Source organism: Carettochelys insculpta, chromosome 19 (genome assembly GCF_033958435.1).
Source record: "Carettochelys insculpta isolate YL-2023 chromosome 19, ASM3395843v1, whole genome shotgun sequence".
Taxonomy (NCBI): domain Eukaryota; kingdom Metazoa; phylum Chordata; order Testudines; family Carettochelyidae; genus Carettochelys; species Carettochelys insculpta.
In genome coordinates, this window is record NC_134155.1 from 5,525,252 (window position 1) to 5,548,942 (window position 23,691).

Genomic DNA, 23,691 nt, shown 5'->3' on the forward strand with positions numbered 1-23,691 from the left:
CACTGGGAAACCAATTAGCTTCAAAGAAAAATAAATTTAGGATGTGAACGGATGGGCATGACATAACCTTGACTGTAAATGTGGATGTGGAGTCAGGCTTTAGGTTGAGATGTGTTTCCATTTAAGTGAATGACAAAACTCCTATTGGTGCTCATCGTGTCCTTGATGAGGTCAAAATTTAGAGTGGAAAAAATCCAAAATGTGAAACCAGCTCACTTATTGGTGAATTTAAAGTATTACTTCTTAGGCAGTGGATACTGGAAGTTGGTTATGGTGGGAAGGCTTTATAAAAAATGGTTTGCAGCATGGGCCTGCAAGTTGTCGACAGCTGATGCTCATGTCTTAGCTGAATTTTCTGACCCCAAAATGCCCTTTTCTCTTGCTCTCATGCTATAAGATGGTGTCCATGATGCTACAACATGGCTTCTGCTGTGCTGTCTTAGACTCAGGTTTCTTATTGCCCGATCCAGATATGAGGAAAGGGAGAGTGGTGCTGTGGAAAAAGATGAGCTAGGCCATGGGTTGACTAATCAAGACAGATGAACCCAACAGGCAGTCACATCTGCGCAGAAGGTTTGAGTTGAACTTTCTCTTTTTATTTCAGGTGTCATCTGTAAAGATTGAGGCAATTGCTTTGACTCTAAACATCATGTGGAAAATTGTTTAGTGCAGGTTGAGAAAGGTGCTGGAAAAAATCCATGTGTGATGAGGAGTCATTTATAATATCAGTTATTGACTAGTTTTTCACAATTAACATTTACAAAATTAATGCATTTTTAATACTAGGTTTAGAATGAGATTATAAAACTCAGGCAAAATCCTGACCCCTTTCCTCTCAAGCCCATCGTTTTGTTTCATTTGATATGAAATCTGGAAACTGGAACAGGAAATCACGAAGCCCAAGGTTTTATCAGACTTCACTGTGTTCAGAATCATAATTATGTAAAAAGATACATTACAGCATTATTCTGCCCTAATTTACAGCACTTATCTTTGTAACTTATTTTATGAGGTAGAGTTGGAGGCTTGAGGAAATTAAATACAACGGATGCTCATATTGCTCTCATGTAAATATTGCAAGAGAGCACATATGTGGGAAAGTTCCTCTCTGTGTTGAGAACTAGTGCAAGGCATATGCATCTTTTAAGTCCCATTTATGCCCTATGTTGAAAAATTAAGTGGTATGTAGGCCTGGAACTGGCCATCTGCACAGTGTGAATATTACTCAAAAATATATTCACTATTAAGCACCAAACTACAAGCTTGAATAGTAACAGAGAGATAGCCATGTTAGTCTATATATTATCAAAGCAAAAAAGCAGTCCAGCAGTACTTTAAAGACCTCTTACCGCCCCTCTTCTCTTCTGATCTGCCCACCTTGATTACAGTTTTTCTGATTTGTCAACCTTGATGACTATTTTTGGTTCTCTGTGCCTTAAATATTGAGTCTATTCTGGTATGGCTATGGTCTGAAGAAGCGAGTCTATCCCACAAAAGCTACCACCTAATAAATTATTTTCTTAGTCTTTGAAGTGCTACTGGACTGCGTTTTTGTTTTGAAACTACAAGCTTGTTTTCTGCAAGCAAGAAAGGTGTTTCCCACCGTAGTACAGTAGGGTCTCAAGATTCGCGAACTTAATGTTCACAAATTAAATTATTTGCAAGTGGGCCGAGTGGCTGCCTGCCTGGGGCTCCGGGCAGGAATGCCAGCAGCTGCCACTTCCCCTGGGGCTCCTGGCAGGAGCACCAGCAGCCACCACTTCCCCTGGGGCCCTGGGCGGGAGTGCTGGCAACTGCCACTTCCTGGGACTCTGGGCAGGAGTGCTGGCAGCTGCCACTTCCCGGGGCCCTAGGCAGGAGTGACAGCAGCCACCACTTCCCCCGGGCTCCAGGCAGGAGTGCCAGCAGCCAGGCTCCAAGCAGGAGCCATATTCGCAAAATTCAACATTCACGAGGGTTCTCAACATGGAACCCTGGCAAATGTGTAGACCCTACTATATTACCGAAATACTAGTCTATGTAGTCTTGTAGAAATCTATACAAACAGTGATCACAGCTAAGAACAAGAGATGAAAACTATTGTACTAGAAATGTATCATGCTGGAAAGATTACTGTATTTTTGAAAGGATAATATCTTGTGTTACCTCAGGACATTGTTTTACAAGCAAATATTTTATAACTGATTCTTGCCTGCTGTTCATTTTAGTAAGGCCCAGTTTCTATGTTCAGGGAAGTTAGTGGGAGTTTTGCCATTGTTTTCAGTGGCAACTGGGTAGGTGTCAGATAACAAAAATCACACAATTTGGTTTCAACTTGTCAGAAAGCAAGGACTTTTTAAAATATAAAGCTTTAATATAATAGTTAATATGAGACAAAGGAAACTGCAGAGGTAATGAAATGCCTCTTGCTAGGCCTTAGCACTTCCTGTACACATGCTTTGCAGTCATACTGTTGAAATATTATTTGATTTTGGGGTTTAAAATTAATTACTGGAGCTTTAGCAGCAAAGTACCAAAGACTTGTTCAGTGATACTCAAAAATTTTTTTTAAATAACTTCAAACTTTTTGGATAAAGAACAAGTTGATTTTTACCTGCAAATCATGCCTCTTATGAAATACATTAGACCCTCAGTTTGCACGGGAATTTAATTTGAAATTTGTGCAACTCGTGGGGGCAGGGCCACCAGCTCAGCCCCAGCAGCCGCTGCCACAGAGATCCCCCATGAAGGGGAAGAGAGCTGGCGGAGCACCTTGCTCCACCAGCTCAGCAGCCTTTTAACAGGGGGATCCCCTCTCTGCCCCATGGTGGCACCCTGGGGTCTCCATGGCCTGAGGCCCCCCCCAACCCCCGTCCCAAGCCCCCTCCCCACTATATATTGTTCACTGTTTGTAAATAGTTTGTTTTTGCACTGTTTATTTTCAAGACGTTTCTCTTTGTTAAAGAAAAAATGCTATTTGACCACCACACCCGCATCTGTGGTTATTGTGCAGGGGTCAGGGAGAGACCAGGGGACTAAGGAGGGGTCGTGATGGGAACAGAGTAGAGCTGTGGGACCGAGGCCCCAGCTGGGGGTGCCCTGGGGAGGGTCACTGGGGGCTGTGGGAGAAGCTCTTCCTCAGGGTTTCACGGACCTGCAGCCTGTCCTGATGGTCCTGGCAGGTCGGAGCCGTGCTCAGATGCTCATAGCCATGGCTAGCACCCATCACCCACCCCAGGAAGAAAGGCTTCCCCTTCCCCTCCACTGTGTTCTGGAGGCCACAACACGTGGCCACAACTTGGGCTATGTTGTGCTCCCTCACATCCAGACAGGTGAGAAGGCACTGAAAGCGTGCCTTCAGGCGGCTGAAGATGCACTTGGCCTGCATCCAGGCTCGGATGAGTTGGGCATTAAAGAGTTCTTGACTGGGGCCCAGCAGGTCAGCGTATGGCTTAATAAGCCAAGGCATGAGGGAGTAGGCTGTGTCTCCCATGATGCAGAGTGGCATGTGCACATCCCTGAGCGCCAGCTCCCAGTGGGGGACGAAGATGCCCATCTTCATCCTCCGGCACAGGTTCAAGTTGCAGAACACCAAGGCATCAGGTGCCTGGCCCATGCATGTGACACACGTCGATGAAGTGCCTACAGTGGTTGACCAGGGCATGCAAATCATGGAGAAATATCCATTGTGGTTGATGTACTTGGTTGTACTGTGGTCCGGGGCACCGATTGGGATGTGGGTCCCGCTGATAGCCCCGAAGTCGTTCAGGAACCCCAGGGCAGCAAATTTGGCCATGACTGCATCCACATCTGCTAGACGGATGACAGGAACACGTTGATGGCCTTCACAACCTGCAAAGGGAGGGGACCGAACACAGATCAGGGACTGAGGTAGGGAGCCCCCTGCACCCTCTCCACAGAGCTCTCTGGGAGCCCCTCCCTGAGAGCCACCCCCTCCAGCAGCAGGGCTGTGTGAGGGTGGGATGGCACAGTCCCATGGAATGGGGGTCCCCACTCTTCACACCCCTGACCCTGCCTGCTGCTGGTCACCCTTGGGCAGGACATCCCCCCCCCCCACACACACACACTCCCTCTGTGCAGGGATTGCAGCCTGAGAGTGCCCTGATGGTAGACTTCCCCACGCCAAATTAGTTTCCCATGGAGTGGTAGCTGTTGAGGTTGGCGAGCTTCCACAGGGTGATGGCAGCCTGCTTCTCCACAGGGATGGTGGGCTGCAGCCTGGTGTCCTGTCTCCAGAGGGCAGGGGCGAGCTAGGGGCAGAGCTTCCAGAAAGTGTCCTTCCACATGCAGAAGTTCTGGAGCCACTGCTGGTCATCCCACTGCCCCATGACCAGTCAGTCCCACCAGTCGGAACTGGTGCTGTGCATCCAGATGTGCCTGTGCACCTGGGTGGCAAGCACAGGTGGGCCTATGCAGCAGCAATGGCATGCTCCTCAAAGCTGGTGCCAAGCTCACCTTCCCAGAGGAAGGTAAGGACAGGACGACCATGATGAGGTGCACTAAATGCTGAAAAACCTCTGGGTGAGACCAGTTCAAGCCCAGTGGCTGCTTTGGCACCATGACTAGCTAGAAAGCACCATGTCTGCCAGAAAGCATCGAAGCCCTGCTGTAGCAGCTATCCCTTGTGGAAGTAGGCAAGCCTCAGCAAGGCCAGGGAACAGGTGGCGGGGGGGAGGTTCTTTAATTGCACATCCCACCAGTGCTCCCAGAGGGGATTACTGGCCATGCAACCCTGTCTGACAGGGTTCCAGGGCCCGTTCCACTGAGAGAACGGCCGGGCAGTCGCCAGAGCGGATCACTTTTTTGATCTGCTTTGCAGTATGCCCACAATTTGCCTCTAGCACTATAGTATCTCCTATTCTGTTCACAACTAATTTCCAAGGTAAGGCCTCTTAAGGTGCTACTTTTCATTATCCCTGTTGTGTATTCCTAACAGTTTTTTAAATTTAAATTTAACTAGGACTATGTTTATACTTAAAATGCTACAGTGACAGAACTGCAGTTACGCTGCTGAAGCACCTCAGCATAGCCACCCTTTAGACTAATAGGAGGGGTTCTCCCATTTCCCTACTTCAGGGGTTGGCAGCCTGTGGATCTGGAGCCACGTGCGGCTCTTTAAGGAGTCGTTCATGGTTCAAGATGCTGCTGCCACTGACTCCTTTGTGGCTCCGTCCTGCTGCCGCTGAAATAGCAGAACTAAATTTAATTGCTTTAATGGCCGCCAGGGTTGCGGGAGGGATCTGGCCATTAAACCAACTGAATTTAGTTACATTATTTCAACAGCGACGGTAGAGAGCCACAGAGAGCCCCTCACTCGCCCCATTACTTGTCCCTCCAAGCTTCCACAGCCTCTGCACACGGAGCTGCCACAGCCTCCGCTCTCTAGCTATGGTAGCTCCATGCTGGGCCAGTTCTGCCTCTCCTTGGCCCCAGTGCAGGGGCATGGGCTCTGGGCTGTAGCTGGTACAGACCCTGTGTTCTGGGCCAGCCCTTCTGTGGGGGGGGGAAGGCAGCCCAGCATGGTGTTGTTCCCTCCCCCTCATTGGAGCAATGTCTCTGAGGGAAACTCTGCTACTCGAGCAGCCACACCCCTCTGGTGGGTGTGGCTCGGCTCATCCCCATCAGTGGAACACCTCCACGCCAGCCTTCCTTCCGCTGCTTGTACATGACCACCTGGCATAGGCTCCCCAGCCAGCGCCACAGATGGGTTATCCCAGGGGCCAGTTTGGGGCTGAGGCAGGTTAATTCTGGTGGTTGGGGGGGGATTTTGGGCTGAGAGGGGTTAAGCCTGGGGAATGGGGGTGCAGGTTTGAAGCAGAGAGGGGTTAAGCCTAGGGATGGGGCTGAGAGAGTTTTGGGACTGAGAGAGGTTAAGCCTGGGAGTGTAGGGGAATGTTTGTGGGACTGGGGTTAAACCTTGGGGATAGGGGGATGGATTTGGGGGCTGAGGTGGGTAAAGACTGGACATGGGTGGCAGGTTTGGGGGCCAAGCAGGGTAAAGCCTGGGAATGGGGAGGGGCATGGAGGGTTGATGCAAACATTGCTTGTTCCTGCTTAAGAGCCTATTCTCAAGTGCAGCATTTTTCTGTCTTCATTTGCTCTCCAAAGAAGGTATGAAAGTAACTTAAACTTTCTAACTGGTACAAATCATTGTGTATGCACTTCTTAAAATAGGGGTTACAAAAAGTATGTTATTTATTAAGGACTGTTTTGTATTCACATACATTGTGACTTGTGAAGTGTTGATTTTGTAAATGAATTTGAAAAAACAGCTCTTCTCGCTATTTTGGTTGCAGACCCCTGCCCGAGTTAATTCACCTCCCTGAAAGTTAGTATCTAAACTTAGGCTGAATTAAAAAGGAACAAATCTGTCGACAGAGATCCTTAGGTATGTGCCAATACAGTACTTACTGTGGCATAAGAACAGTAGTGACTGGAATTACTGTCTTTAAGATCTAGGATGTTCCAGACTCAGTGTGCAGAGAACTGTTACTTGAAAAAAAGCTGTAGGTTATTGGAGACTGAACCTTAAAAATTAATTTGAACTTCATGTAGCTTGTAAAAAAGAAAAAACCTCTTCTCTGTACTAACTCAGTTCACTTTGTTGCTGGACTTGTTTGGACCCAATTACCATCATTACAGGTAATTAGATAAGTGCTTGGATTGTTGGATTTTGGGAGTCCTAAGACTATAGGACACTTTTGTGCCACTCCTTCTGAGAGACATACTTATATCTGTGACTGGCTTTGTCAAATCTATCTCGAGACTGTCATTTGATGTGCTGAAATACCACTAAGCCTGCCTACCTGCCCTTTTGGGCATTCCACTACTGTGTCCTGCTGAAACACTTCTCACAGCACCCAGGTGCACCGGCCCAGTGGAACTATAAACTTTAGATAAAGTCAGTGTTGCTCTGTATAAAGTTTTATACAAAGCAAGTTCATATTATCCATCCTCTTTCATATGTGAGGATATATGCACAGCTATTTCTGATCTCTCCAATAACAATTATTTTCACTGGGCTTATTAATAAAATATCTTATTAACTATAAAATGTAGGATTTAAGTGGTCATAAGAGCGACAAAAACAGGTTACTAAACAAAACACAAGATAAGCTTAATACAGCAAGGCTGAGTCTACAGTAGGGAAATAAGTTGATGTCAGATATGCAATTCTAGTAACAGCATTTGCATAGCTAGAATCAATCTATCGGAATCGACTTATTTACAGTACTGAAGACATAGCCTCTATACTCTCCTGTCAACCTCCCTTACTCCACACGATAGTACTCCATACAGGGGTCAACTGCTGACCCCAGAGAGATGGATTTTGCTGTGTCTTCACCAGATGCGCAAATTTGAACTTAAGATCAACTCTTACCAGGTCAGTCTTATCCTTAATATAGGCAAGCCCTAAGAGAACTCCTTACAAATCACTTACAGCTAGGGTAAGTTCTCAGACCAGAGTTGTCTTCTTCTGATCTGGGCATACAGTTCTCCTCCACGCCCTCTTGTTACAGTCCTTTTGCTTCCAGGTGTTTTCATGTACCCTCTTGGAGTGCAGAAACTTTCTGTAAAGCCAGCTGAAGATAATTATTGTTTGCCTTTCACATATAGAATTTTCATAGGTAGGAAGCTTTTGTTCAATTCCTCTACACCTCCATGGAAAAGTACAAAATTCAAGATGGATTCCAGCATCAGATGACATGGTCACATATATTGGTAGCGCTGTTGTGGAAGACAGTTGTCCATTCATTTCTTACTAATGGCCTATTAGCTCTGTGTCTAGCTTCTTCATTGTTGTTCCCAATAGGCTGGTAAAAGGCTTTTCCCATCATAAACACATTGATAATCTACAGTCAATAGTTCTAATTTCAGTTACAGAAATGGTACATGGATACAAATAAAATACACATTGAGTAGATTACCAGCTTTCCAATCATACCTTACAAGAAATATATTTCATCCCGCGTTTCCAGTTATACATATTCATAAACATTTTCTTAAAGCATAAGGAAGACCACATCATATTTTTGTGAAAATGTGGAAGATGGTTTTGAAGTAGTATCTTTCATCTCATGCTTCCAAGATGCACAAACAATACAGTCCAAGGATGGTATTATCTTTCAACTGTAAGGCAGTGCACTATATTCTCATAATACAAATGTGTACACAATGCTGTTGTATACTTAAGCTGGTCCAACCCAATAGCAGTACGTACTTAAAAATGACACCATTACATTCTATGGACAAAAGGTATGGTAAAGCCTACTCTGACCTGGGCTCTGTTTGATTATGGACACAAAAGTCTGCAACAACACGAAGGTATTTTTAGAAGCTAAGATCTTTTAAAAAGATAGTGTCAAAATTTTGTTTATAGGCTTTTCAGTGATGACACGCTATTGGGGAACATCACTATAAGCTCAGTATATTGAAACATCTCCATATATTTTGATGCTCCTATGTATATTCTACAAGCCAATGTATTAATGTTTTGTTCATAGTTAAAAAGAAATATTTCATCATGCTCTTCTACACAATTTAGAAACAATTCAGTTGTCCCTCTCATATTTGTACACAGTTCAGGTCACCTGCTTAAGCACTGCTGAAATCCTTATACTTCTGCTTTTTATTCAGAAAATCAAGTGGGGATTTGACCACAAGGTTAGGATGTGGGTAATACTTTTTTTAAAAAGTTATCTATGATGTGAAATTAGATGTTGTATTCCCAATTTTCCTGCTTTGAATGTTTGGCTGCAAATATGTTGATAAATATACCACACACCTCATTAACTCTAAGTGGGAATGATAAGTATCAATTAAGAATTTCAGTTTTACTAACACCATTTTCCATGTATATGATGGAAAAAGGTTTTATGTAAAGGATGCCCATACGATTAAAGAACACCTTTACAGAAAGATAATAGATATTTTAATAGGCATATTTTAAAGAGGAAAAAAGCATGTGCCATTTAATTCTTGCATCTGCATGTTCAGTAACGAAGGCGTGAAGAGTGCTAGGTTGTATGTTTCTTTCTGTGTAGCTTTTTACATTTGTGTTTCAGATTCTGCCTATTCTTTTCTCCTGAAAGACAATATGAACCACTGGATTCATACTAAAATTGTAATATCACATGTACAAAGAGTAACGTGAACACTTTAGAGGGGCAAGGGATTTTTAGACAGACTATTTAAAACTTGATATAGATTCTCTGATGAATTCTGATCCTTCTGTGCTCCTCTGAAAGAAAAGAGCAAAGGTATCAGGCTTGCTGAAAATTGCCCTAGCATCTGGGAGCACTCAGTGGTCACTTGGTACATCCATCTCCTGAGTGGTTGATGCCCTCTCTACTTGAGCATAAGGGGTAGGAAGCTATAGGACAGAGTGTGGCTGTGGTGCACTGTACTTTGACTGTACCCTCCTGGAATATAATTCTTTGGGCAATCTGATGTTAAGTTAGTGAACCCAGACTGCTCTTACCTAGTCTGGTGCTGAGTCAGATCCACCCTAAGATTTGGTGGGGAGGGACCATAAAAGGGTTCCTAATGCCTTTTGTCTCTCTGCTATGCAGAGCAGAACTTCTGTGGAACAGAGTTTTTTGGGTTTTTTTTTTAAATTTTAGTAATGTCACTTTAAGACAATAGCAAAAATTCTTGACAAACAAATGGCAGAAAATATTTCTCTGTAGAAGTCTCAAACACCACTCCCTTTTTCATTCTTGAGCTGAGAAAATGTCTATCCCTATTGTGTAGCAAAGCGAAGGACAATGTGATATCCTTTATATTTCTATGGCTAAAATAAAGGAGAATAAAAACATTTTGGGGAACAAAACATTTCTAGCCTTTCATACATCACAATAAAGCCAAAAATCATATAAGTGCCTTTGATTTCATTTGGTGGTTACCTTTAACACTCATCTTCTACTTGATAATACACTGCAATCCAAAGTTTTCAGCCCCAAACGGCCTGTATTAGTGAATCCATTTGCTTCATCTATGCTTAGGGCACAGGATCCATTCATAATCCTGTTACTCAGCAGTCTGGAATTCATTAAAAGCTCTCTAGAATTTAACTCATGGGTTTGCTGGAAAGAAACAAAAAACCCATAATGTAGGAGCCAATTATATGATTATATTAGTCCTATATGAGACAAAAAACTGTATTTTGGATTCTCCTTTTGGGACAGAAGTAGGATAACAGTGAAACTACTTTGTGTGGTAATTGGACACCCACAGTGTCTTATCATGAATCACTGGCAGACTCTTGGCTGCCTAAGGTAGCCACACCACCCACGACTACCATATGGTCTGTATGGGAGATTAATAAAAATTGTTTCAGGGGGCGGGAGAGGAAAGATGAAGAACCAGTGTCATCCTGGCTTAGGTCCATAATCTCTTAATTTAATACTAGAAACAAAATAACACTAACTTAATCTATAGTACCAAAACCAAGTATACTGACTATAAAGTTACATGCAATTTAATTTAAATTAGTGTCCTTTTCAATTACACAAAGGATGGAAAACACATGAGGACCGCTAAGGTGAATCACAGGCATCTGGTGACTTTAGCATAATACGAAACAGAATTGCTATTCTCAAATGTTTTCATACCCTGTTAAAGTATACTAAGAAATACATTTTTAGTGAGTTTAGACAAAATTAAGCAAGAGTTAAAGTACATTTTTGGTTAAACCTTCCTTGACAAGTCTTAACTGCTGTTTTGTAATGCCATGTGAAGATGATCAGACATGTTGAAATATGAAGTGGTTTTCTAATAGTATTAATATAATGGTAATTTTTACAGTGGTATGTATTGAAGGTGACAGAACATACATTAATTTTTGCAGCAGCCTAACTCATTGATGACCCTACTAGCCCATGATTTGCCAGTGTACTCTAACCAATGATCAGTGGCTCACTTACAGCTCATTTTAAGATTTTTTTTCCTCCAGATCTTTAACTCTTTCATTGCTGTTGCAGTGCACACGTGGACTTTCAAAAACTCATCAACTGCAGATGTGGACTGTCAGTGCCAAAAGCAGAACCTATTTATTTGGCTTTTCAAACCTGCCTGGCAGAACTGCACTGTAAGTTAAATACCAGAGGAGTAGGCAAGTTATTCTGTATCTTCAAAAACAACAAGTGCCATGGCACATTACAGACTAACATATTTTGGAGCATAAGCTTTTGTGGGCAAAGACCCACTTCTTTGCCCATGAAAGCTTATGCTCTAAAATATGTTAGTTTATAAGGTGCCACAGGACTTCTTACTGTATGTTAAAGAGGATGTGGAATACTGGGGATGAAGAGGGGGTAAAAGAATATATATATTCAATATCAGTTACATATGTATATAATTCAAATATCACTTTGATTTTTGGCTGTGAAAGATGAAAAACAATAAAAATGTTGCATTTCACCCTGTGGCTTTTTACAAAGTTGCCTCTTGATCAAGAATTAATATTATCAGAGAAATCAAACATTAGTTTGGGGCACTGGAATACTATTCCTCAGAACAAGAGTCAAATATACTGCAGCACATGAGGTCCAACAGCAATTGCTAGGATATTGGTGCAGTAGGTTCCACAAGCTACTGATCTTACTGTAATGATCTAAAACTTGAAACTATTTTTGAATAGTAGGCCTGCAAATTGTAATTCTGCAAGGGTCATTTGATGTTAAGGATATCTGTCCTTTTGGGAACAGGATATTTTTAATCTATTATATCTACATATTATGGATGTCTGCAGATCCACGGTGTCCATTATGTTCACCACTTGCCACATGTGGCAAACGGGACACCATGGCATGACAATTCTGGCTCTGGAACCCTCTACAGCTGAACATGGGGAGTGCCATCGGCTCATTCTGTGCATGCACCCCACCGGTGGGTGGGAGAATTGCCTGGCTACAGCAGAAGAGGTGGCTCTGGCAGCCTAGCAGCCTTGGGAGCAGCAGCCACTCTGGCAGCAGCAGGCCTGGTGTCTCTCGCATTTATTTAGGGGGTGGAGTTTGTGGCCAACATGGAAGGATGACAACCACAAATGTGGCAATCTTTGAAGTCCTATTGGAAACCACTGCTGTAGACCTCATAGCTCTCGTCTGCTTTTAGTAGAAATGACAACACAAATTAACATTCAGTTTGTCATAAATAAAGATATTCATTAGAGCAGTAATTTATCAGTTGCCATTTGTCTTTTGCCAACCAGACATACCTCTGAAGAAGTTAAACGCCATGTAACATCTCTGGCCACTGTGAATTCCTGTTATCCAGACCCTCTAATGTGGAAGCATTATCCATATACCACTTCTATCTTGAAAGTATCAGAACTATAGCTCAAATCATATTTCAGAAGATGAGCTTATTATTGCCTGAAATCACCCATTCCATTCTTATGTGGTGATTCCATAAAATCCAGGTTCCTTTGTTTCACAGAAGACTGGCTATAAAGCTCATTTAAACTGAGTGGTCTCTTTCCAGTGATTTCAGTAGGCTTTAGATCAGGCCCAGAAACTAAGCCACCTCTAAATCAATTTATTAGACTACTTCTGAATCAGCAGAAATCCATGGCTCCACATGCAATGGCTGAGTGACTCCAGATGAGTCATTTTCTGGTGTAATGCCTTTCCAGGGGCTATTAATTTGATATTCTTCTACCATGCTAAATAATTTTGATTTGAAAAACTTTGAGACTGTACACAGCAAAAACTACTGTATACTCAAGTGGGTAGTTATGCCTTTTAGATACTGAAAAGTTAACTCTGGATTGCACTTTGCTATATTTACAGAATTTTGTTTACTATTTTGATCTTCTAGTAGCCAAAGGGTAGTGGGATAACATCTAATACACTAAAACATACTGTATTTGTTCTCTAGTTTTTGTTGAAGTTATAATAAAGAATACTGTAATATATTTGCTTATTGCTGTTACGTTCACAGCACACCCAGGCTTATGTGTGCTTACCTTCTGGGGTTCAAGTAGCAGGTCTAGTAAGGACCCACTGACTTGACCATTGAGAGCACCCCTGTTAATCCTGGTACTCCTTGCAGTCAGGAGTAAGGGAAGTAGACAGGATTTGCCCATTGACGACCTGTTGTGAGCAGGGCACAGAAAAATCAATGTAAAGTATGTTGACTACACCTATGCAATTCATGTAGCTGAAGTTGCATATCTTGGATTGATTTTTCTCCCCAAGTGTAGATCTGGTCCCAGAAATTAGATTACAAACATAGTCTTGATGGAAAATTGCAATGGGATGCTCTTTTGTTTGTTAGAAGGATCACACACTCAGGAATCCAAAAACAGAAAGAGAAAAAACAGGCTGCTCCCAAAGGCAGTGTGGCACAAGTCACCCCCTCCCCCTTTGAGTTCCTTCTTTTCAGGGACTGCTGGGTCCACAATGCACACACACAGCCCTACAACCACAGCTAGGAAAATCCTCTGAGCACTTACCAGTTCAATACACCAGAGTCTGTCTCTAACCCATCTCGTTGCAGCGTTGGGACCCAGGCGCTAGACAGACAAGGTGGGAGGTCCACCGGCCTGGCGGGCAGCGTGTGCACGCGCAAACGTCTGCCCCGTTCTCTGTGGGCTCTGTCAGCCTTGGTACGGGACTTGTTGTCCCTCTGTCCATCCCTCCGTCTGCAGCTTTTCACGGGGGAGAAACCGGCCTCAGTGTCGGGCGCTTTCATGTCTCCTCTGCCGGCCTGTCTATGCGCCCCGCCCACTCTGTCAGCTCCCTCAGAGCCCATTGCTTTTTCCCGCGCGGTGCGCGAGCTTCCCTCTCCCCCCACCCAACCTCGGCTGCCCAGCCCGCCCCCGCAGCGTGCGCGTTCCAGCGGGGCCGGCTCGGGAGCGCGCGCGCAGGAAGGCTAGCTGGCCGGCGGGCGAGCGGGGGAGCTCTCTGCGGGCGCAGTGCTGATCCGCCGGCAGGCAGCCGGGAATGCGAAGCGATGGCCGCGGGCGGCTCAGGCAGCAGCAGCGCTGAGGAGAAGACATACCGCCGCTTCCTGGAGCTCTTCCTGGGCGAGTTCCGAGGGCCCTTCGGGGCAGAGCCAGCCCCCGCGCCCCCCGCCGCCGGGGCAGATGGGGAAGGGGCAACCGCAGGGGAGGCGGAGGAGAGTGACGCCGGGGACCCCCAGCCTCCCACCCCTCCGCCGCCGCTGCCCCCGCTACCCCGGCCGCTCTCTGAACACATTACGGAGGAGGAGGTGGAGGGCGAGTGCCTGGACCTCTGCCTGCAGCAGCTCTACAAGTAGTGAGTGCTGGGCTGCGGGGGCTGGAAAGCCGGGCAGGGTGGACCGAGCCGTGGGGCTCTGGGAGGCACAGGGCAGACCACACTGTGGGGGAGGGCGGCGGCGGTTCTGGAGGCCGGGCCGGGGGCAGAGCGGGCCGGGCAGACTAGTTTGAGGGGGTAGCTGAAAGGCCGGGCAGGGTAGACCAGGCTGCGGGGTGGGAGGGTGGACGCTGGGGGGCAGGGCAGACGTGGCTGGGCGGCTGGAGTACTAAGCAGACTGGGCCCTGGCGTGGGAGGTGGCAGGACAGATTGGAAGGACAGGCCGGGTAGGGTCTGCAAGAGACAGTGGGACTAGGGAATACTGGGTATGGTGCAGAAGAGTATGGGGTGTGTGGAAAGAGAGTAGGAATGGGGGCAGGAAGGTCTCTGAGTGGCAGAGTGCCAAAGGGCAAGGGTGGAGGACAGACCAGTTTTGATGCTGATACCCAGGACAGGTCAGCAGGGAGAGAGACCCATGGCTATCTCTTCCGGCATTCCTTTTGCTTTTGCCTTCTATCACGCTGGGACAGGGAGCTAGTTGAAGGCCTCTGGCATCAGTCTCCACAGCAGCTTGGTTAAGCGGATAATATCTTATATTCCTGTGCCAGAGCTGGAAGGATTCTGCCATGGAGTCTTATTTAATGTTTGAAATGGAACGTTCCCACTAGGATGTTTGTAAATGTGGAATGAGCTGCCAAGAAGTTAGTTTATAATGTAAGAAAAGAAAAAAGAGGCAAACGTATTTACAGATCGAGGCAATATTAGGAGAAAGCTGCTGTGATCTTGGGGCTATTTGCTCTGTCAGACAGAGAGATAGGAAAGCCATGTATACTGTGTTCTCGGGCAAGGACAATTTCCAGATATGTGTTTTGTAAAAGACTAGAACATGAAGGGGAAAGCACATGGGGCCTTTTCCCAGTGTGGGAAGGTCTGTGGGCTGAAATCTAAAGATCAGTTATCAGTGGTGTGTATTGTGTTTGACCTGGTAGGTTTGAAATAGGCATGGTTGTTAATGGCGTTTCTTTCAAAAAAGAATCTTTTAAAAACTCATGCTATAGGAGGAGACAAATGAACCTGTGAAAATATGCACAGCAGGCAGGGAGCTTTCTGACATAGAGCTGATAATTGTAATGAAAGGTGTTACTCCACTGTGGGCACACACAGAAAAAGAGAAGCAAGTTTTACAACTACATGATCTGCTTCTCTCAAACTCAGAAGGCAGATCAGAATTTATGGATGATGGGGACAGCAGAATGTGGACCTTAAAGGACAGAGCTTTTCCATTCACACACCTCATGACTACCTCCCAGAAAATAATTCCCTTCAGTACAGCAGCAGATTCATAGACTGTGATAGAAAGTGTGTGAAAAGTCCTCCCTTCATGTTGGAAATATCTTTTTAAAACTAGGCATGCATGGAGAGCAAAGGAAAAGTAAATCTCAATAGGATGTGAAAAATAGGAAGAGATTTATTTGCCATTTGGTAAAAATAAATGGAGTTTAATAAAGTATATGAGATATTCTGTAAACCCTGATACACTTGAATTCTTCATCATTGCTTGAAGAACTGGGCTCTAGCAAAATTTCTACGTCTCTTTTCAGACTCAGGAGGTAAGAGTATACAAGAACATTTTGAAGGGATCTGTGCCCCCTGCAGCTGTCTTCTGTTGATCTTTCACCTTTGTTCATATCTCTTTAAGGGCTTCAGAATAAATTGTTTTATAGGTTTGGTTTGTTTCTGGTGATGGGAACACAATAATCTCCTTCTAGGTACACATTTCATGAAGCAAAAGGCAGGATCTGCCTTAAAACCAATGGATTGCACGTATTATGTTATTACAATAGTCCTCTATCTGAAGAGGTGTTACGGTTTTAGTTGTTAAACCTCCAGTTTTTGCAGATGGCATTTCTGTATTAGATTATGCAATCATAACTAGATATATATTGCTGTTGTATACCTGGTTATGTAAGCTAACATTTAAACTAAATAAAAAGTGGTTTTTGAAAGTATTCACTGAAGCCAAATGTGATGTTAGATACTGAACAATAAAATGATTTAAATATCTTTTTCTTATATGATGATGGCATATGAGGTAAGGGCAAGTAATACTGAATGAGCTTCAGATGTAGGCGGTGCTTTTTTAGTATCTTAGCAAAAAAAAAAAACCCCGAAGATTCTTTTCAACAAGTGAAAGTATATAAAACAACAAACTAAAGTGGAACGATTTCCTCTTGCATGCCAAGTACTTAATTCTGCATTTGCTTTAGAGCTGAGTAGTTGTACTCATTTTAGTGAAGTTACTCACATGCACAAATGATTATGATGGTCTTAAACTGAATGTGAAAATAAAAATGATGTGCTATGTTTTACTGCTGCTTTACTGGCAAGTAAGTAAATGTTGTCATGCCATATTTTCTGTGAATATAACTATGCAGTAGTTAAGTGACTGGCTTGCAGAGTATGCAGTCAAGACCCACTATTGTGCAAAATTCAGCAGCTGTTTTTCAGCTATTTCAAGCATCTTTGTTCTATTTTAATTTGAGAGGGTATGGCTCAGAAGTGAAATCATACCTTCAGTGATGGCAGTACGTTATAGCAGTTTTACATTATCACGTAGCTCAGCCTCAGAAGAGCTCCTGTTTCCTGAGTTTCTGCTGTTTTCTACCCTTATATCCTCCTCTGGAATTTCAAGGGCTTTTTTTTTTTTCTGGAGGAGACCATATATTTGGAAATCTAGATTTGATGTAGAGTACATGTGTGTAGTGCTCACTTGCTGAGTGATGTACATCACAGTGAGTGGTAAAAGCTAAGGTACAAGAGAGAGAGAAGGTAATAGGAGTCACTCTTTTGGATCATGCATTGGAATAGTGGATTTGAAATCCTTGCTATATTCTATTGTGTAATTGCTTGCTCACTCTGTAAAATGTGTATTTGGAAAAGTTTCCACACAGGAACAAATTGTAGACATTAAGGTTACAGTCCTCATCTTATTGAAATCAATGGCAATGCTCCAGTTGATTTCAGTCGGAGCATGATCAGGCCTTTAAGTCTGACCTTTTCTTAAAGTTTTTACTAGAAAGAGTGGTGAAAATTAACTAATGATAAGTTGTGTTTAGGCAAAAAAATTAACAGTCTCCATCTTAATACTATTTATGAAACCATTTCCTGCCAAAACTCTTGAAAAACTGCAGAAATCATTCAAATAGGAACTATGCATATAAACTTAAATGAATGAATGTTTGTCAGGTGGATAGCAGTGTGGAAGGAGGTGAAAAGAAAGAGCAACAGACTTTAGGGACCTGATGCAGCACCCACTGGAGTCAATGACAAAGGTCCCATTGACTTCTGTCGTTCAGGAGCAGGCCTCTGAAGAATTATGTCATGCCCTTCTAAAACTTCATATGTCAAACTTTAAATAGGAAATACTAGTTGGATTCATTAAGTAGTAAGTGAAGGATTGTTTTTTAACAAAGATGCTGTCTATTTAAAAGTCATGTGTTTCTGGTGGAAAGAACAGATATAGCTGAAGCCTTTTCTTATTAAAAGTCAAATAATTTTAAAAATCCAGTTTACCTGTTACTATGTGCTTTTACACTTTTCTTATCTTGGACAATAATAATCTTGGTAGTAACTTTTACTTCAGTTTATATTTTGTTTCACTTTTAAGTTCTTAGTGGTGCAATGCTGTGTTTTTAAATGTTGTTTAAGAACAACAGCTTTTGGAATTAAAAATACAGAAACAGTTATCTAGTCTCAACTTCTGTAAAATCATATTTTTACAAAATTTAATTTTAGGCCAATTCAACTTGAAAGTGATAGCCCCCAAATAGTCACTCTGAGGAACACAGAACCCTTGCAATTTGTAACTTGAAAAGAGCAACATGCAAGAATTATCTATTTATTTTTCTTTGCAGAAGATAAAGTATAAATGTGACTAGTGAACCTTAAAGGGAAACTTTTAGGACAGTTTAGTTCCCAAGTTCAGGACTGACAAAAACAAGGTTTTAGAAAGCCTAAGATTAACAGAAATATTTAAGGATTACAATTTATTGTCCAAAAGTAACTGTTTTTATTAAATGTTTGAAAGGAAGACATCGCAATGTAGAGTTAATGCTATAAGAATCAGAAAGTCAGTTTGACTTAGCTGTTTTTAATAGTTCAAGTTGAACTGAATGAATGTGAACAGTAAACAAACAGCATAAACAGTGACCATTTAGCAGGCATTTTTAGAAATTTCTGTTTTAATGATCTTGGGTCTTACTAAGTAAGCAGAAAAAGCCATTCCACAGTTTAATATTAGTTCATGCCCAAAACTGTCTTGAAAATTAATTTTAAAGCAAGCATTTTTAAAATGTGCCTCCATGGAAAGGGAGCTTCTCCAGCTATCTCTTGTCTCATAAAAAAGGGTTCATCTCTCTTCCTGTCAAGGACTGATGTTCATTTCTTTTCTGCCTACTATGATATTTGATATATGATGTATGATATAAGTGAATACAGGTAATGCAGTAGGAAATAACAATGATAGAACTTACCCATCTTGTTTAACAGAAAGATTGACATAGAAGGAATACATTCCCTTTTTTTTAGGTTTGCTAATCCTTTGTCTAGTTTTAGAATAAAATGGAGATGATGCGGGCATGTGCTGACATTAAATGGATGATATGGCTGTCAATTACTTCTGTATTGGGAATTGTCTAGTGATTATAGAATGAGAGACTGACCGTCAAGACCATTTTGGATTCTGTTCCCAGCTCTGTTTATAAATTTGCTTTATAATCTTGTCTGTTAATCAGCTTCCCTCAGTTCACTGCACTGCTGGATGAACGTGAAACATTGGGGACTTCTGGCTGTATCAGCTCTTGATTGCAACCCTTTCAATTTCAGGAATTAACTTCTAAGGATGGTTGTAGAGGGGACAGCTGTTGCTAAGGAAAACCCTGTCAAAATATTTGGATTGCGAACAATGACAGGGAGTCATGGGGAAGCAACAGTGAGGCCCTTGAACTGGTGCAGAGGACTACTACCTCATCCACACAGCTTTGGCCTCTATGGGATAATCTACTTGATTTTAATACCAGAACTCCCTCTTTCTAGGAGTGAAATCACAAAGTCATAGAAGAATTGGCAGAAAACTGAAATTTCAGTATTCTCATTAACTGGAGCTGCTTCTCTTGTATGAGAGCTTAATTTGATCTCCTAATGAAACTTTGTAAGTTTGCAAATAGATCGTATTTACAGTGATGATTATTATTTTCAAAACAAAGCTAATGAAATATGCATATGTATGAAGGATTGTAGAAAGTAATGTTTACTTTTTCAGAAGGAAGTCAGGAATTTAGGCAGTGTTAGTGAATGCAACCTCAGGAGTTTTGGCAGATCTGTGTTTAAATAATTTTACTACAAGGAGACACAGTACAGAATATCCTTTTAATAGCCACATGACACAGAGGATCCAATATTGTATTTCTCTGATCTTGACGTTTTGGTGGATTTTCCTCATTAAAACCTAAAATGGACACATTCCTTTAATTTGTACATGTGTGTTGGCGGGTGTTGTCTTGTAAAATGAGAAATTTGCTAGGTTGATACTCAAATATATCCAGATCAATTTATAGAAAAGTGAGATTTTTGTAAGATGATTTGTTTTAATTTAAACAAAATGAGAGCTATTTTAACAGAAAGGAACATAAGCTCAAAGTGAGTTAAATATTGGAAAGATAAATTTTGATTTTGTAGCAAGTGCCAGAAAGTGTTTGGAGCAGAAGTCCTGTTTACTCTCACAGGACAGTGGGACTTGTGCAGCTGAGGTACTTTTGACAATATAGAAGACAGAGCATGGTCACACATTGATTATAAGCCTCTTACTCTAGTGAAGGCTTCTGATAATACAGCAAACCTACTGAACCTTTTGCATCTCATAAGAATCATGATATGAAGTATCTTGGTTGTCTGATTCCTGTTGTTCCCATTTAAGTTAATGGGATTTTGAATGTGTACTGACAGACAATAGCAAGCGTTATAGTCTTTTTTCAAGTTTCACATGATTATCATAAACATTAACTGGAGTTACCAAGAGACAATGTGTATCCTATATATCAGACCCTGCCAAATTCACAGCTATGAAAAATGTATCACATATGATGAAATCTGGTCTCCCCCAAGAAATGGATCTTTTGTGTGCTTTTACTCTGCACTGTACAGATTTCAAAGATGAGCCAGTATTTTTCAAATTTGTGTTCATGGCTGAAAAGGGAGTTGGGGAGGGGTGTCACAAAGTCATCGTGTGGGGTGGGTCACTGTATTGCCATTCTTATTTCTGTGCTGTCTTCAGAGCTGGGTGGCAAGAGATTGGTGGCTGTTGGCCAGGTGCCCATCTCTGAAAGCAGCACTGTGTCAGCAGTAGCACAGAAGAAGGGATGGCAATACCATCCTGTGCCATCCTTGCTTCTGCACTGCTGCTGGCAGTAGTACTCCCTTGAAAGTTGAGCTCCTGTCCAACTCTCCAGTTCTGAAGAAACACGTCCATCCCCATCACCAGTGCAGAAGTAAAGGATAGCAGTACCTCAACCCCCCTCACACAAACTAACCTTTTTGAGTCAGGAGCCTGACACTTAACAACACTGGGAAATTTCAGATTTATATAGCTGACATAATGAGATTTATTATTTTTAAAATCATATAACATTGCCATTGACTAAAATGGACCATGAATTTGGTAGTGCCCTATCTATAGCTTATTAGTCACTCTTTGCCATATATAATTACAAAGCACCTAGAAATCTTCAGCTGACTGAGTAGTTGTTCTGGTTGACTTCAAAGTAACACTTGACTCCATCTTTTGAATGAGAGAAGACTGAGCCTCATTCCTTGTAGTCTTTAAAGATTCCTTAGTAAACATTTGTAAGGGTGGTACAATAAACTCTTTCATATCCAGCAGCCATGGGATATGGGTCGTACAATAAACTCTTTCATATCAAGCCAGAAGATTGCTGGAAATTCAAATATTCTGGATAATAGATAGATATAACTTGCTGTGTGTTACACTAAAGAAAAGTAAGATTAGATATTAAGGAACAAACATAAATTTATGCAGACTGCTTTATTTACTAAAAACAGTAGTACATTACTGTATTGTACACGCTAAACTTATAGGCCATGTCTACACATGGTAATGAGGGATTTTGCCAGATGCTAATGAGGATCTGCCATGAATACACAGTGCGTCATTAGCATAATGGTGGTCACGCACAATTCAAAAGTGCCTCTTTTGAAACACACAGCCTCCACTCAGTTTTGGGAAGAAAGGGCTTTCAAAATCAGGGGGTCCTTTTGAAAGGCCCCCATCTACATGGGCAGCGTGCATTTCAAAAGTGACACTTTTGAATCGGGTTCAGTCGCAATCATGTTAATGAGGCACTGCATATTCATGGTAGTGCATCATTAGCATTTGCCAAAATCCCACATTACCATGCCACCCCACCCCGAAAGGAGGTGGCTAGTGTAGATATAGCCATACTGTATTTGCTGTATTTATTTTTGTATTTACTTTCACTGTACTGTACTGTACTTGTGGAAAACATAACTAAATTTTACCTGTGGTTAAAATGCCTGTTGTTTGAGAGTTCTGGATAATAGAATGCCAGTTAAGACAGAGTTTACTGTATTTTTTAATGGAGATGTATAGGCCACATCCCAAGTAATTGCATTCTTCATATCTACATTTATCCTGTAGTTTCATTTAGACATAGTGCCCTTCCTGTATTGAATTACTGTAGTGTGTTTCTCTGTACTGTTAAAAACAGATGTTTCATAGCAAACCAGTAGTGGATAAATTGTTTATTTAGATCTCCTTTGCTTATAAGGAAGTTAAAAGGATTAGTTTAAGAGCTTTTCGGGTGAAAAGCTGTAGACAAATGCACTGTATTATTATGAATTATTGTTAATTCGAAATAATATCTCCAAAGGATTTGTGCTTCCAGCTTTTTATAAAGTAATTTTGTCCAGAATATCTTTATATTAAAAGCCTTGATTATATTTCCCCCGCTTCAGTGCTGAAAATATTTCTCCACTTCAGTTGTAATTTTGTGGAGGGATTTTAGGTAATTTTTTTCTTGACCCTCCAGCTAAACCTCTGAGTATTTTTATAATGAACATTAAGCTATTGGAGCATACTTGTCTTCTTACTTTTGTTCTGCCAAATTGCTCACATGATTTCACTGAATGCAAAAGCAATACTGGCTGTATTATGTAGGGAAAACAGTATTGCCAGTATTGGTCTGTTTCTGCTGTAAGAAATTATCCTTGCTTTTCTATGTCACTTTTTCTCTTAAATATTCTCTGTGTTATTACTTTGTGTTTTTCTCCTTCGTGTTATTGTAGCTGGCCAGAAAAAAAGTTGAAAGTGGAATGATATGGAATTAGCCTTGTCAAACATCAGATGCTCTCTTACAGTCTGTTTTATGCAGTATAATCGTGATTATGTAATGTGGATGGTTATAAAAATAACATGTCCCAGGACAGTATACATGTGGTCTTAGGACAGTATACAGGTGGCCTGACAAATTAGTGATCCAGGACACTTTACTAAAATATACCTGATTGTTGCCATAAATCAGTGGTTCCCAACATGGGGTCCGCGGACCCTAATGGGTCTGCAAAGATATTTCAGAGGTCCATGGGGGGGAAAAAGGCTAAATAAAAATGATAATAGAAATTGTTTTAAATGAGTTGCAAACTTACAATCCATAGTAACAGAGAGGTAGCCGTGCTAGTCTATGTACTATCAAAACAAAAAAGCAGTCCAGGAGCACTTTAAAGACTAACAAAATAATGTATTAGGTGATGAGCTTCCGTGGGACAGACCCACTTCTTCAGATCATAGCCATAGAGGAAGTGGGTCTGTCCCACGGAAGCTCATCACCTAATACATTATTTTGTTAGTCTTTAAAGTGCTCCTGGACTGCTTTTTTGTTTTCACAATCCCTAATTATTTTTAAATTAATTATCTTCCAATAATTTTATTAATTGCTGCCCAGAAATCTGTGTTATGGTTTCCTTTTTCATTTAATGAAGTGTACATAGCAGCTAGAATTGGCTTTGATGGGGTCTGCAAACATTTGTGGGGGATGATTGGGAGTCTGAGAACAGTTTGGGAGGGTGATTGGGGGTCTTCATTAGTGAAAAGCTTGTGAACCACTGCTAAACTGTAATGCAGTAGTCTGCCTCTGGTAACTGTTTAACTGAAATATTACTGTGCAAATATTTTAGTGGTTTAACATTACAAGATAATAAATGATCCTTTAAAATGACTGCACACAGCAAGTTTATTGTACAAAAATATTTGTTATGCATCTTATACTTTGTTAGGAAGGAAAAAATGACATCCAGTTCTAATAAGGCATTTTATAGAGAA

At 41.9% G+C, this 23,691-nt stretch overlaps 1 protein-coding gene across 1 annotated transcript in view; it reads left to right on the plus strand.

Moving 5' to 3' along the window:
* Positions 1 to 13,956: 13,956 nt before the first annotated feature.
* The window catches only part of PPM1E (protein phosphatase, Mg2+/Mn2+ dependent 1E), a 132,135-nt gene continuing 122,400 nt past the window's right edge, over positions 13,957 to 23,691 (plus strand). Inside the window, exon 1 of the mRNA XM_075013621.1 lies at positions 13,957 to 14,261. Coding sequence (XP_074869722.1) covers positions 13,957 to 14,261 — 305 coding nt within the window. The remainder of the gene's footprint in view (positions 14,262 to 23,691) is intronic.